The 16154-nt window shown below is 36.9% G+C and overlaps 1 protein-coding gene across 1 annotated transcript in view; it reads right to left on the bottom strand.

Annotated features, from left to right (window-relative positions):
• ADGRV1 (adhesion G protein-coupled receptor V1) overlaps window positions 1-16154 on the bottom strand; it is a 295225-nt gene that overhangs the window by 188381 nt on the left and 90690 nt on the right. The window contains exons 56-70 of the mRNA XM_059834045.1: window positions 13317-13572; window positions 11461-11669; window positions 10571-10744; window positions 10014-10196; window positions 9099-9278; window positions 8292-8456; window positions 6826-6943; window positions 6150-6273; window positions 4846-4984; window positions 4522-4707; window positions 3952-4184; window positions 3310-3458; window positions 2999-3200; window positions 2285-2504; window positions 859-1098 (exon numbers count right to left, since the gene is read on the bottom strand). Of these exons, the coding sequence (XP_059690028.1) occupies window positions 859-1098; window positions 2285-2504; window positions 2999-3200; window positions 3310-3458; window positions 3952-4184; window positions 4522-4707; window positions 4846-4984; window positions 6150-6273; window positions 6826-6943; window positions 8292-8456; window positions 9099-9278; window positions 10014-10196; window positions 10571-10744; window positions 11461-11669; window positions 13317-13572 (2778 nt within the window). The remainder of the gene's footprint in view (window positions 1-858; window positions 1099-2284; window positions 2505-2998; window positions 3201-3309; window positions 3459-3951; window positions 4185-4521; window positions 4708-4845; window positions 4985-6149; window positions 6274-6825; window positions 6944-8291; window positions 8457-9098; window positions 9279-10013; window positions 10197-10570; window positions 10745-11460; window positions 11670-13316; window positions 13573-16154) is intronic.

Raw genomic sequence — 16154 nt, 5'->3', positions numbered from 1 at the left:
TATTCTGCTATTAAAGCAGGAAATGCTCAGACACCTTGGGCTAGTGTACAGAAACTCTTCTAACATTATCAGTTTGCAAACTCAGCTCTCTGGGATAGAGCTTATCCACATCCGTCTGCATTAATCACTAGCTGCAACAAGAATTCATGGTGAACTGACTTACAACTGAGTTGTAACACCAGTGCCTACTGAGAAGCTAATTCATTGGCATGCAGGGTGGAACATTCCAGCCCAAGGAATAAACCTGGGTGCCGGGTGCCTGAAGGAGAAATTGAGGAGTCTGTGGAAATAGGAGCTAATTCCATCAATGCTCTACAGACAAAAAAAAAAAAAAAAAAAAAAAAAAAAAAATCAGTTTCCAGGAAAGATTTATTTTTATGCGGGCTTCTTATAACAGCCTTATAAATATTTCCTTAGTTGCAGTATCCCTAGAGCAATAATTTGTCTTTGACAATTCCCTCTGCCTTCTCCCACAAATTTCTGCATTTCTCTTGTTCTGCAATAGTCAGATTCTCTCCTTTCTTTTATATATGATAGCTGGAGAAGAAGGAGAGGTCAAGAAGGGATGAACAACAAACTGACATTTAGAAATGAGGACCCAATCCATGCTCTCTCCAAAGGGAACCACAGAAATCTGCAAATAAGAGGGCAAGGTCAGGGCTTATACACCAATTTTTATTGACATATTCTTTGCCTTCTTTTTTGAGAAGTGAAACTGTAACAATGCACCTAAGCAGTACAAGGGACAAAAAAGCCAAATGACAAACTATGTAATAATTACTGATTTTTAAAAGCTTTGCAGGATATAAACCAATTTCAACAGAGATCTCAGAAAAAAGAAAAGCAATAATGACTTACTATTAGTGTAATGTTGTTTGCTTTAGGATCTATTTCTGTTTCACCTTTCATAAGGCTCAGTCTAATAATGAAGATCTCCTGAACTTCAACTTCTTCATGAGGATAGATCTGTAGATTAATAGTTCTCAGACCTCCTTCTCCTTCTCCAAAATAGAACGATCCATTCACAGCGTCACCAATGTCACTATTCAGGGGAGATAAAATCTCTTCTGAATTGGGTCCCAAGATGTCCCAATTAATCTGTGGACGATATCAGTTTCAGATTTAGAGTGGTGACGTATTATAATAGCCTCCCAGGGGGAGAAATGACAGAGTACCACAAATGACATAAAAATTCTTGTATCTGATAAGTAGCTATGTTTAAATCTTTGCTGTTAATACAGAATACAAAAGATTCATAATTAATTCTATGAGGGAAAATATATAATCCTTTGGAAAAATAAACATGACAAATTACAAATGAAAATCTTGAAGCATCAGTTAGCCACAATGCCAGTTTATGAAATTCTAGATGTTAGTAATAGAAAAGAAGAGAAACTGAGATTTCTTTAGCACATGACAGGAAACACACAGGCCAGTTTCTATTTCTCTCTCTTTCATGATTTGTTTTGCGAAGGTCCCCAAATGAGTACTTATGACCAAAACCCTTCCCTGTGAAGTGTGGTATCATGACAGAAAATGATAAATATTTTCTAAGGGCTGCAATAAAAGTTTTTAATCCCTCAAATGATGATTCATACTTCTTCAGCCTGATTAAAAGCTAGAATATTTTCAAAATTTCCCACAAATTAGATTGCTTTTGAGGAGGTCATATTCAGCACTTTAAAATTATTATTTTGGCCATTTTAATTGTTTTCCAATTTTCTCAAATGACTTCTAGAAAAAGTCAAAGACCAAGGCAATTTTTACATGGGGGGACGAGGACCTGATGTCCTTTACTGCCAATCTTCCAGTCATTTGCCAAGACTGTGAAAGGTATATTTATATATGGTTCATTTTTATATAAAGGTTCGTATTTATACCTTCACTTTGTCAGTGGTCTGTAAAGAGTAAAAAAAAAAAAATCTAGAAATCTCACAGTAGACAATTTACTGGAAAAAGTTTGACCAGCTTCAGGAAGTAATTAAATTAAATTAAATTAAATTATTGGTGGTGCATGAAATGAACCGTATTTTCTATGGAATTAGGAGCTAGTTCAAAACAAAGTATACAAGACCATAATTAAAGAAAGAAAGCAGGAGGAGAAAGAGAAGATTAATAGAGTAACACATTTTCCATTATACTGCAACTATATGCAATTCATGTTTAATAAAAAGCCACAATTATCCTACTAGAAATCAGTCACAAAGAGGCTCTTGAAGGAAAATGCAGCCACTTTTTGACCTAGTCACTGGAAAACATTCAGTCTCTGCCAGCCAGGGCCCACCTGTGTCTCCCCTAACAATCTTCCAGTCCTTTCCAGCACCAGGGACACTGCTGTGGGTGTATCAGGATTGGGAAGAATAATTCGACTTTGGTTGAGAAATCGGATGAAGCCCTGAGGAGAGTCACTTTTAGCAATAGTGACCTGGCTCACTAGGTGGAGCCCAAGGACTGCTCCACCAGTGGCTCCTGTCAGCTGGATTTCAAACTGCTCTGCAAATTCACTGGATGGAAAAAGAAAAAGAGATTCTGAGGTATCTGAGAAAAAAAAATTAAAACTATACTTAGTAATTCAATCATGCATCCAACTGTATCTGGTTAAAGGTATACAGAAGTCAGCTCTGTAGAGCTTACAGTAGAACATTCCTCCCATTTGCACAGAATGGTGATATCTGAAATAAAAATAACGTTCTATTTTCTATTCGTGTTAAATTAAAAAAAAAATACGACAAAATATTTTATTATTCACAGCAGTACTATTAACAACCCAAAGTTCTGATAATCTAATTAAAAACAAATTTATTTGTTTGCATAAAATTTAACTGGAACTATGAAATTCTAATAATAGCTTCTTTTTTCCCCCTTTAAATTTATGTGATTTTTCAGCACTGCAGAAATTTGTTTTTCAATTCCAATTCTACACACAGGCATACTGCACATGCTAAAAAAGGATGTCTCAGAAGTAAATTAGTGAATAAATATCTGAAAAATTAATTACCTTTCTTCATCGTCTATAATAGAGACATAAATAAAACTCTGGTTCTGGCCATGATAAAAATTGACAGAATTATTATGGATGACATAGTCAACACCATTGGGAAGTGCAGAAATACTTCGAGAAAGAAAATCAGCTGTTACATAGCCATAAGTTCCACGCTTTCTCACAACAGGAATCATGATTAGTCCAGCATCCTCCTCCACTGCAAGAATAATTGAGAAAAAGTTATCACAGATATGTTATTTCAAAAATTTATGCCCTAATCACAGAAATATCTTCTAAACCACACTGAAAACTCAAGGTAAACTTACCCTCTAGAAGGATATACTGTGGATCAAATTCTATGATGCCTTCTGCATTGTCACTGTTTGCTATAGTGATTCGTACTGTGGAGATATTTCCTATTATTGGAGGTTGATCCACCTGTAGACCATTTTCTTTTATGGTAAAATCAAATCCACTTGCAAGAACATGAAAAAGAAAATTACATACAAAATTCTTGTGAAAGTATTAAGACGCACCTATGACAATTTGTCAATTACTACAAATGCTTTTATTTTCTGACAGTTATCACTGACGACTTTTTGGTCACACTTTTTCAAACTATTATCTATGCAAAAATAGTAGTTTATTCACAAAAATGTGTATCTTTCAATTTTTCCTTCTCATTTTACCTTTCTTCTTCTTTGAATTTCATGCAACTTGACAACTTGCATGTAATGTATGGACTTTTAGCTTTAATGAATCTTAACCAGCAAAATCTTTATACTAATGTTAAAAGAATCAGGTTCCCCATACATCCAATATCTATTATGATTACTATTATAGCTGTCTTATGAAATTTTACCAGCTGAAATCCAGTGGTGACTTTACGCAGCTAGGTCAGATTCCAAATACAGTTTGTTTTTCCGCTTGTAATCAATCTTTTGCTCAACTGGGAATTTTTTCTTTACCTTCCTTGGAGTTCCACTTTGGCAATCATCACTGAAAAGTCTTCAGGACCTTCAGGAAAGTCATCATCATTAATTTCAACCAAAATCATTTTACTCTTCTCATCTGGTTCAAACAACAACTCCCTTACTGTGGGAGTGAAATCAATTCCCTCCTCTGCAGTCCCATTTATTATCTGAAAGCAAAGATGCACTGTGCCATAGGATCCCCTGGAACGCACAACAGTGACGTTAACCTGAGGGAAAGAGGACATTTCCTTTAAAAAATGGCTTTGTTCTTCTGTTACAGTTGCCTTTAGGAGACTGTTCTAAAGGCATCTTTTCAATGGTTCCATTAGGTAACAACAATTTGCTTTAATAAGGACAGTGTGCACGTAACTTAGCAGATAGCCTTCTTTCTCAGCATATTAAAAAACTCCAAAAGCCTCAGACAGCCATTCTGGAGATTCTGCTATGATAAATGTAGAATAAAACTTTGATTTTTTTTTTTTTTTTCCTAAAGTTAAGCATAAATCTAGCAACAATATTGATATCTATCAATATTTTACACAAGAAGGAATTCTAATCTAATACCCATTTTTCTTCTTCTGTTGTTTGCAGTAGTTCCCGTGAAAACGTAAACTCTCCATATGGAAAATCACTGGCGGCCATGGTAATATTTGCTGTGCTGCTAGATTCATTTATGAGTCCTCCATCACTAATTCCAGTTAGTTGAAACTGGTAATAATGCTTCTCCTCAGGATGGTTGTCATCTACAGCCTAGGGAGAAGAACCAATGAAAGCTAAAAGGTTTTAAACCATTTCCAGGGAGAGAGGTGTAACTAATTTCTAACCAAGATATTAGCTACATAAAAGGAAGTACTTGAAAAAGCTACTGGTGTAAAATCTCTCATATACCTGTATTATAACAACTGCTGCAGACTGCCTATCTCGCATTGCCAAGGCCCCCGATGTCTCAATAAACTCTGTGTGATGAGGAGGTGTTATATTCCAATATATTATGATCTCACCAAAAATCCCTGGGCCACGTGTCAGGCTGCAGGTAAGAACACAAACACAGATTTTATTTTCTACCTTTAATGTTTAATATCCAATCCAGAACCAGACAGTATATCATATTGTTGTGTGTGAAAGAAATGTTATCAGCACTGTGAAGTTTGAGGTTTAATATATTAGGTCACTATCAAGATCTTTACAATTTCCTTTTCAGAGCAGTAACTTCTCTGCAGTTCTCTTTTATTTCCCTGTGTTGGGAGGCATCCTGAGCTGTATTTTTACCAAGAGAGTTCTAAAGTTTCTTTGCACGTATAGCCCAAAGGCGGGGACTGAAAATTGAGCTCTGTTGGTTCCATTCTGCTTTTCAGGAGAAAGACATGCAAAACAGAAAGCAAACGGGACTGAAGGGCAACGTGGTTCCTAAGGCAGAAGGATGTTAGAATACTATTATGAGATTGCTTGAGAAATGTTTTTCTGCTGCTTGTCTAAAAACCTAGAGCCTTATCCTACACATGACATCAATCTTGGTGAACTAAGTCATGGCAAAAATTTGTCAGTACCTAACATGATTTACTACATGATCTATAACCACTGCTGCACAAAGCATCACTTCATCTTTTGGGCCTCTCAGGGCAGCATGAGAAGCTGTTCTGTTGCTTATATTTGCTGGTTCACCAAGGGAAAATGTCATATTCCTTTTTTTTCAATACTCTTATAAGGTAGGATAACATCTTCATTTCTTCATCCTGTTTTCAGTTGACTGAATGCAGTGAAATAATTGCATCTTGTTTCAACTAAAAACCCAGTTACCACTTCGGTTATGCTAACCATCACAGCAATATACTGAAATACAGTTCAGGCACCAATCCTGAACTGAATTCTGAAAACCACAAAGCATCTTCACATGTCATTGATTCCCTTCCTCCTTTCCTTTGATTAGAAACCTCTTTCCTTTAATGCATCAATGTTGTAAATAATTTGAAGACTAAGTGGAATATTCAGAGCTCCCCAGTAATACTGAAAAGACACATACATAATATATTCTCCCATTCTTTAAAAACAAGCATCTAATTTTCAAAATAGTTCTGATTTTAGAAGTGATAATGAAATGCAGCACTCAAGAAATTCTTGCCAAATGTGGATTCTCATAGCTTTTGAAACTGAGCTGTTGTCCTTCCTTTGGAAAAAATGGGTGATGTACCCACCTAATAAGAGCAGTTCCATTGTAATTTCCTGAAGGTTCTCCAATCAGAACATGCTTGGATGAATGTGCTATCCCAACCACCCCAGAAGCTCCTTCATCGCCCACAATAATGATGCTTGCCACACCTATGAAGAGAACAAAGCTTCTCATGGTAAATGAAAACTAACTAATGAGCTCACTTTTGTAAATTTTGTGACATGAGTAGTTAAGCACCAGCTTCCCAGACAGCCCATGGAATCCCCATCCTTGGAGATAGTCAGAATTTGAGTGGACAAGGCACAATTGTGAAGTCTTCTGTTCCTTAAGCAGGGTTTTCAACTAAATGACTCCCCTGGATGGTCCCTTATGAATGAAATTACTGTATGACTCTCACAGGACTGAACCTGGCTTTGACTTTTGCTTCTTTTTGTTAAAGACTTCTTTACAGACAATATTAACTATCTGAACACAAAAGTCTACACCAACAATTAATTTAGAATGAAAAATCACAATCTAAAACTGTCTTTGATTTCTTCAGACAAGGAAACAACTTAGGGAAAAAGACTGATAGTCAAAACTGCTACCAACCAGCTGCATTAAAAATATATAAGCACTCCAGACTAAAATAATATGAACAGACTTACTAGAATTCTCACATTAAATGTCTCAAAATAGAATGTAATGAATGAATTCTTTACCGTTTACAGGGGATATCTCTGCATCACCAGTAGAGACTAGCTGAATGGTGAATGTTTCGTTCCCCTCCAGTAGACCATCTTGTACCGCATGTAAAACAATCAACTTCTGGGATTCAGTCTGCACCATGTGAAGACCAGAAGATATATGTATACACACACATTAAGTGAAACTAAACAAAATACAGTATTATAAAAAAGGCTTTTTTCTTTAACAAACCAAGTGTTAAGCATGCATATGCTTGATATATTCTGTAATATTTTTTAAATATGACATTTCTGATCTGGCTGAAGTGTTTTCTCACAGATTAATAAATAGTAAAAATTGCTTCTAAAACATTGTGTGCCACCCCAAAAATAGCCTGGCTATTTTCAGCTGAATAACAATTGAAATTACTTTGAAATTGTATTCACATGGAAGTTTTCAACTTAGAGGAAACTTTCGATACAAAATTTTTTTTCACCAGAAAACGAATATTCAATAGAATACATACATTCTAAGGATTAACGTTATTAAGATTAGATATATTAGATCATACTAAATTCCTCTCTAATCCACATTTTTGTCAGTGGGCAGTAGCAAATGCTTAAAATAAGAATATAGGAAAAAAGTAGGTATACATCATATAACTTTAGTACACTATACATACATACTTGTATTCTTACATGTATGCATGTGTAAGAACTTCAGGAAGAAAAAATAATGTCCAGGCCTATCAGTAGAGAAACGATAGCACAACAATAGCAAAACTTTGTCCAATACTGGTGGTCTTACCAAAAAAGCTATTTCCAGCTGATTAAAAGTAAAAGAAACAACCAACATGCCTATTTATTTAATGCAAAATAGCCTTGTACAGATAGAATAGATTATGCTTTATGTTAAAACACTTTTCTTCATTAAGTATTTTGAGTAGACTGTAAAAGACCCATATTAAGATAACAACAGCTTGACAATATCCAGTATTTTGGCTCCTACTTCAGAGTTTTAACCTGCCATGAAACACAAATCAAATAACACTGTCCAGTTTGAAAGTCTCTAGGGTGTTTTATTATTTATTCCTTAAAATCTGCAAATTTTGAGCATTCATTTATCCTTGTCACCCTTTCAATATCAATTTTCTCTTTCAGTTGTCTGATACTGCAATGGAATAAATGTTTCTGTAATCATTCTTCACATTCAGTACATTTTTATTCCTCTTTCTTAATCGTAAAAACAATTCAGATTTGAATAGCCTATATTCCTGATGATTATATTATGCTGCCTTAAAAAGAACATGTCAACTTTCCTTTTCTGTTTGAAAAAACACTGCATACTGCTATTCCCACCAGTTTAAACCAGCCTTTTCCTAGTGTTATAATACTTAGTACCCCCTACTTCTATAGACACATACCAACAACCATGCAAACACACATAAGAAGAAGTATTTATAAATCTAATAGTAAATAATTCATTGCAATATCAGAAATACCTCATTGAAGTGAAGGGTACCATTCAGAGGGGTCAGATCGTATCTGGCTGCTTCCTCAAGAATCCATAACACTTTAACTGCTCCTCGTCCTCCTTGACTTCGACTTACAGTGAGCAATACAACTGCAGCAGAGTCATCAGGTGTCTGAGGTTCCTTCACTGTTACCTGATGAAGAAAGAGAAGGAGGAAGTAGGAAAGGCTGTAGCAAAAGGCATCGATACTGACTTGAGATAAACAACAAAAAACATTATCAATGACAATGTAAAAGAAGGGCAAGAGTGAAAATCAACAGGAAGAAAATAGACGTAAGGACTATGTTGAATTTTGCTAGCAAGGATTAGTCACTCGTGTTATTTCTGTATGCCCTATGATTCAAAACAATTACAGACAATGAGTCACAAGCAGGCACAGCACCAGCAAAATGGAGAGCAGAGGAATCATTCACTGTCAAGAACTAAGATGAGATAACGTTTCGTAATTTCTTTCCAAACTTTACTTTCAGCAATACAGATTATTACAAAACCATTTTAATATTCAAAAGGATACCAAAAATCCTACCTGGCCTGTCCTGAATTGTTAGTATACAGAATTAAATTGATTCAGTCATGCAGAAATCTACATCTATGCTGCAGCACTTTCATTGTTATTAACATCCTACACAGCTAGATGAAGACAAGCACTAATATGCCTTTCAATGAAGTCATGTCTTCCACTGCAATGAAGGTTTACCAAAATTGGCTATGTGTTAGTGACACAAACCCACTATCCGGCTTTTGCAGAAAAGAGTGCAATCCAAATCAAACTCACATTCTTTTCTTCAAACCCAAATACTCCAACAGGGGAATCATTTGGTGGAATAGCGACAGTTACGAGGGTGTCATCCCCAAGCCTTGCACCACCTGTCACCCTCACCAGCACAATCTTGAATATCTCAAGGAATTCAACTTCACTGTCATCTATGATTGTAATTTCTATTTCTCCTGTAGCCTGCAGAAATTGTTAAAAAAAAAAAAAGCAACAAAGTTTCATTTATAATATTCTGTGAATTGTTTGAAAAAATCTGAAATTTAAAATTGGTAAATTTTATCTAATAATAGATAAACACACATTGTTCAGTTGTGCTTATTTCTTATCATACTTGTATATTTATAATAACAAAATTTCAAGAGTGGTTTTTAAGTTCAGCAATGTAAACCTTGTCTGTTAAAAGCAGCAGGCTGCTCTGCTTTGGTAGTCAGTAGAAAGTGCAAGAAGACAATATTGTACTTAAGCCAAAATTCTGCTCACAAAGCATATCCTTCTATTTGCCAAAGACCAGTTCTGTTCACTTGAAATCAAAACCCATTGTGTACACTAAGTATTTTCAGGGGCAGCATGAAATTTAAAACTGTATGTAGAACACAGCTAAGAAAACATACAAGCTTGTTCTGAGAATTTATAGAGAAGACAGATTATGTTACAAATTTTCAGTGTAACAGGTTTTATTATTAGAAATGATGTCTTCACTTGTGGAGGTACCAAAGGCATACAATCCTATTTGGTCAATGCTTATGAACATTCTGCTTTTCCATGTTAAAGAACTGAAGTCAGGAGCAGCATTCACACACATAAGGCCATAAATAAAAAGTTTTCAATAAAAAGATGCAAATTCTGCTGGAAAAAAACATAAGAAACTCTTAAGCTGGTAACACAGAGACAGTTAAACTTTCAGGAAGCACACACCTGCCCATCTGCAAATGTAAGGTTTCCAAATGATGGTGTGAAGTCTTCAAAGCTAGCAGTTGAATGAATGGCTTCCCAATACAGAGTTGCTGATCCAAACCTCCCAGCCTGTCGAACAACTGGAAGTTTCAGTATATTCTGTGGTGGTGGTACCTCATAACCAGCAACAGCTCCACTTATATCCTGTAAATTCAACAAGAAACTGCTGAGTGTCACAGCAACCTTTTTTATTGACTTGCAGGTAAAAATAAATGAAGAAATACATCATCACTTGTAAATTGGTCTGAATTGAGCATTGACCATACTGTGAGCAAAAGTCTGGATTAGATGACCTTCTGAGATCCCTTTCAGAATATTCTATGACACCAGTTTTAGCATTTCCAGCTCCCTTTCAGATTTATTAATTGTGAAGAACTTTTTAAGAAGGAATTGTTTGTCTGGCCTTTTTATGAATTTAGTGTCATAAAGCTTATTAGAACACTATCAAAACTGGCCTGAAAACACAGACTCTCCTGCTGGATTGCTACTTTAAATGTTTTTCATTCAGACTTACTTACCTTTGTAGCATTGAAACTAAATACTCCTCTGGCATCATCATTTTCTTCAATTGTTATTTCAGCTATTTCTAACCCAAGCCTCTTCACGCTTGGCTGACCTCCAGTGGGAGAATCAACCAGTTGCACATCAGTAATATTGATTACAAATCCTTCCTGTAATTCTGGAACACTGTCCTGCAAAAATATTTTTAAATGTCACTTTTTAAATAAAACAGTGTAAGTTATAATACATGCAGGAAGCTGACTACTTGTAGGTTGCTTACTGTTCAAAAATTCCCAGCACTTGGGACCATATAATCAATCCCTTTCTTCACACCATATGAAAGGTGAAAAAGACTACCTTTGCTGAGCTTTAGAAACTGAAGCTGGAAGTCAGATTCCAGATCTGTAAGAAAGGTGGAAAGTATTGCTGGCTGTCACTTGTTTCTCCTATCTATAAGAAAGGTGGCTAGATTTCAGAAACTAAGGCAGAACTGGAAAAGCAATAGCTCCATTCTGAATATATTTAAAGAATACACGTATTTTAGGTGAAAAATTAACATTTCCTGAACTACAGAACGTATGTGTTAAGAGGCATGTAAAGTAAAATAAATCCTCTGTAAAAACCTGCAACAAACACCTAAGACATTTATAGTTTTTTCCTTTCTCTTTATTGTATATTAATTTTGGGACTACAACAAAACAAAGAATTTCATTCATTCTCAGTGATGAGTACTCAAATTCTTTTGAAAGAGATGGCTACAATTCTTACTAATATACAACCATCTGACAAGGCAAGAATCCCAACTTAGCTCTTTCTAGAATGCTAAATCCTACTTCTGGTACAGAAACACTACCATTTTCCCTTTCCTTAAAAGACATTATTAGCTAAAAGTTGTAAGACTACTCACTGGCAAAATAGTGACTATGACAGAAGTTATTGTTGAGTTCTCTGCCATAACGATTGTCTTCTTTTCCAGTATATAATCCTCGTTCTCTGTTGCTTGGTTGGAGAGGGGGAGTTGAAAGTTAGGCATGGTGCTCAGCTGAACTGCAATCTCTCCAACAAACCCTTGTTCTCGAACAATTTGTAAAGTAAGAGTAGTTGAATTCACTAGCCCTATAACAAAGAGGGGAAAAAAATCAAGACATTGTTTTAACCCTTGCCTTGCTTGATTTTCAGGTCACCTAATTGTACTGGAGCTGCTTGTTAGAGGCCATTTCGATTCTGCTTAGCAAGACAACAATACTTGGACAATTCAATGACTCAAGCAAATGAGCACATACAAGTGGTGTGAACACATACAACATGCAGTGCGTACATCTGGAAAGCATTTTAAACCTGGATCTAGAGGAATAATAAAATATAGAATATTTACAGTTTCAAACATTTGCTACACAAACTGTTACTTCAACATCACCATTTTATATGTTTTTTCCTTCAAAACTCCCATCTCACAATTTTGCCTGGCTTTTACATGCCTAGGAGATCACTATTGATTCTAATACAGAAAGCAGCATTGAAGGCAATCACTCTGGCTGTAAATTTGACATTTCCTTAACTCAAATATTGAAGAAAATGAGAGACACTTGTATCAGTCAGGCTCAGATCCCTCTTGGGAAAGCAGATTTGCAATTTTTTCCAACAAACCACCAAACACCGCATTTGGCTAAAAGTGCTAGGTTTATGACTGGAGAAATAGAAACAGATAAAAAGCAACACGCTTTGTACATCAGACTAGTTTCTGTTACTTGTATTAACTAGATACTACTTCACAGTTAGCATCTGTATTTAATTCATTAAAATTACAACATTTAAAGATTGGAAAAGAAATTGTGCAACAAATGAAACCTAACACGCCTTGAATCCCAACGTCAAAGTATAAACGTTTATAAAGTGTGTGTGTGTGTGTATGTAAGGAACCAACAGAATCCCATCACAATACTTTCAGGTGCTAAAAAAGGGGCAACACTAATTCACTTTAAAATAGAACTGGTGAGGAGGTTTTTATCTGCCATAATATTATGATGGAACATGTATTTTTCATAAATTTTTTTTTGTTAATATGGACAGAATATTAAATTGCCAGGAAATTTTAACTGGGCTTTTGAAGTATGAATAGCCCATCAGGCAGCTGCTGGAAAACCACCAGGCTGTAGAGAATGCTGAGGAGCCTGAGCACCACGGCAGCCCTCCTCTGGCCAACTGCCCAGCAGATCCTTTACAATTTCACTTTGTGCCTGGAAGGAAAACTGAGATAACCCAATCAAACATGCAGCTGGCAAGCAGAAAAACCCCGATTTGTTTTTCTTGAAATGTAATTCACTCTTGCTCTGTTTCCTTCCTTCCGCTATCCCACAGAATAAAACGCTTCCCTTTTTGACCCAGTTTTACATAAATTATTTGAAACAACATCTTAATCCCATTAAATGGGCAAGTTTGGCTTTCTATTAAAAGTATTGCATGTATTAGTGATTTGCAACACAAGATTTTAATAACTTACCCCCTAAACAAAAATGACTAGATAATGCTGATACGTGCAATCTGAAATACAGTATAAAATGTACATAATGACATAGCCTATTTAAATATTTTAAAGGATATTTCTGCTACAAATTTTTAATAGAAAAATGCTGATATAGATGTAAATTTATAAAATACTTATTATATATATTTCATCTATGTATATAACCAATATTACAGCTTCAGCAATGCTGACTTTGAAAAAACATATATTTTTTCCTAAGAATCAAGAAACAGACTTACCTTCTGGCTCTGTGACTTTAACAAAGAGAGATTCTGTATGCCACCCAATCACACCGTGTGGAGAGTCACTGGGTAAAATGGTGAGTACAGCTCTTGCCCTTTTGGGATCGATGACAGCTCCTTTTGTGGTATCCTGAACACCCACAGTGGTAACATGGGTGAGTGTGATTTCCACCGTCTCTGAAAGCTCTGCAACACTGTCCGCAAGAATTGTCAGGGTGATTGTGGACACGGCCTGACGTTCTGAAAATGTAATCTAAAGTTTTAGAGGGGGGGGGGAAAGAAGTCAAACTTCTTCTCAGTGCTGTTATACGAATTACCTTATTCCATAAAAGACTATCAATAAAAAAAAAAAAAACACAAGAAAACCACCACCATCCAAAAAAACCCCCAAAATATTAAGGAAGTGTACAAAAAATATGAGATCCAGAGAGACAGGCAACAGAAAGAGTCACTTTGAGAAAAATGCAATGTAGTAAAACACGGGTAAAAAAAATTTGAAACACATGACAAAGCAAGAAATAGATTGAAAGCATAATCATCCGAGAGCTCGAATTCCCAATCGAGAATGAGTTTTATATAATCAAGCTAACTATAGGTATCCGCATTCAACCTGAGACTTCTTTCTGACAGCACACTCCAAGTTTAGGCTAAACAGCTCAGTTGTTTCAAAGTGATCATATCTCTCCATTATCACCCAATCACACAATGGTTGAAGTTGGAAGGGACCTCTGTAGATCACCTAGTCCCACTGCCCCTGCTAAGAACAGGTTCAACCAGAGCAGGCTGCTCGGGGCCGTGTCCAGCCAGTTTTCTAGTATCTCCAAGGACAGAGAATTCACAACCTCTCTGGGTAACCTGATCCGGTGTTTCACCACCCTTACTGTAAAAGGTTTTTCCCTCATATTTAAATGGAATTCCCTGTACTGTGCCCATTGCAGGCACAGGACACGGCTGAGAAGTATCTGGCTCCATCTTCTTTACTTCCAACCCCACGTATTTATACACAGTTGTAAGATCCTCCCTGAGACTCTTCCCATGTGTCAGATGCTCCAATCCCTTCACCATCTTTATGGCACTTTGCTGGACTCACTCCAATATGCCCATGTCTCTCGTACTGGGGAGTGCAGAACTAGACCCAGCACTCCAGATGTGTCTCACCAGTGCTTTTACAGAGGGGGATCAGCTCCCTGAAGCTGCTGGCAATGCTCTGCCTCAGACCAGTATGCTTTCCTTGCTGCAGGCACACATAGCTGGCTCACGTTCAACTTGTCTTTCATTATATACCTTTCAGATTATTCAAAATTACCTGTCTTCACTGAGGTTTCTTGCATAATACACTTAAGTTTAAGACCCCCTCAAAAATTAAAAAAAAAAAAGGAAGAATCAGTAAACTGCTGACAGCTCAGCATCCTTTCTTCTGCAGTCTGCTGGGTCTGTCTGGGCTGGAATTAACTTTCCCCACAGCAGCCCATACAGTGCTGTGCTTTGCATTTGTGGCTGAAACGGTGTTGATAACACAGCAACATTTTGGCGCTTGCTGAGCAGTGCTCACACAGCATCAAGGCTTTCCATCCAAAGACCCTGTGAAAAGCCCATAGGCTGAGGGTGGGCAAGGGGCTGGGAGGGGAGACAGCTGGGACAGCTGACCCAAACTGACCAAAGGGATATCCCATACCATATGAGGCCGTGCTCAGCAATAAACGCTAAGGGAAAGGGAAGGACATGCACAGACGACCATTTGCGGTTATAGCATTTGTCTTCTGAAGCAACTGCTACGTGTGCTGAGGATCTGATTCCCAAGAAGTGGTTGGGCATCTGCCTGCTGGTGGGAAGTAGAGGATAACTCCTCTTTTTGCTTTGCTTCCATGGGTGGCTTTTGCTTTTCTTATTAACTGCCCACAGGCTTTTCCACCTTATTTTCTCCCCTTTTCCTGCTGAAGAGGGAGAGTAAGAGAGTAACCGGGTGGGGGTTTGGCAGACAGCTAAGGCCAACCAACCACATACAAATACATCGAAAGTATGATGAACATCTAATTTGTATCAATATTACCGCTAACTGAAAAAATGCCTAGTCAACAGTTTTGTTGATCTTATTTTTTTCAGATAAAAGGACTGATGAATGCTTTGTCTATCTGTATTCTTCTTATTTTTAAATTCAAAGGGCTGGCCACTTGATTAGGTCTCTCTCAACAAGGAAGACATGTCTATAAACACATAGGCTACACCTACACTGAAGGATAAATAGAAATTTCCAGGGAACAATGCTATACCTTTACTTTACCCTTCTGTCTCTTCCTACCTGCAAAAGAATGCAGGAAAATCATATCACATCCATCTGGAATGCTCAAGGAGTATTTTAATAATTTTGGTATGATTGTTTTGGCATCCTTGATTTCCCCTCTGTTGATTTATCTCTAAATTTTTTATCTTACTTCAGACCCATTATTTCCAGGTGTAAAGTTTTTTCTACAGTCTTTTGGCCCTTTCCTCCCTCAGCTGTGGCTTGTTACAGCTCTACAGCCTCCAGGCTCACAGGGCTTTGTGTCTTCTACAGATGGTCACCAAGTGGAGGCCCTTGACTTAAAAGAACCTGCCGTCTCTCAGTCCTAAGGCATACCAAGAGCTTTGGCTAGCAGGAAACACTGGATTTTAACATGGTTGGAAATGTTAATGTCTCAGAAACAGAGAAAACTGGGACTTGTGACATTCTCCTGAGCCACTGAAGCTCTCAGTTGTATTGACAAGGTCAGGACGAAGAGCAAACACTCCCAGATTCCCACCTATGCAAATGATTTGACACAGTAGCTGGATCTCACAGCAGGAAGAAAAGAAGAT

This window comes from Gavia stellata, chromosome Z (assembly GCF_030936135.1).
Source record: "Gavia stellata isolate bGavSte3 chromosome Z, bGavSte3.hap2, whole genome shotgun sequence".
In the NCBI taxonomy this organism is placed as follows: Eukaryota; Metazoa; Chordata; class Aves; order Gaviiformes; family Gaviidae; genus Gavia; species Gavia stellata.
Note: the sequence above shows the minus strand (reverse complement) of the source record. Positions and strands in the feature narration are given on the sequence as shown.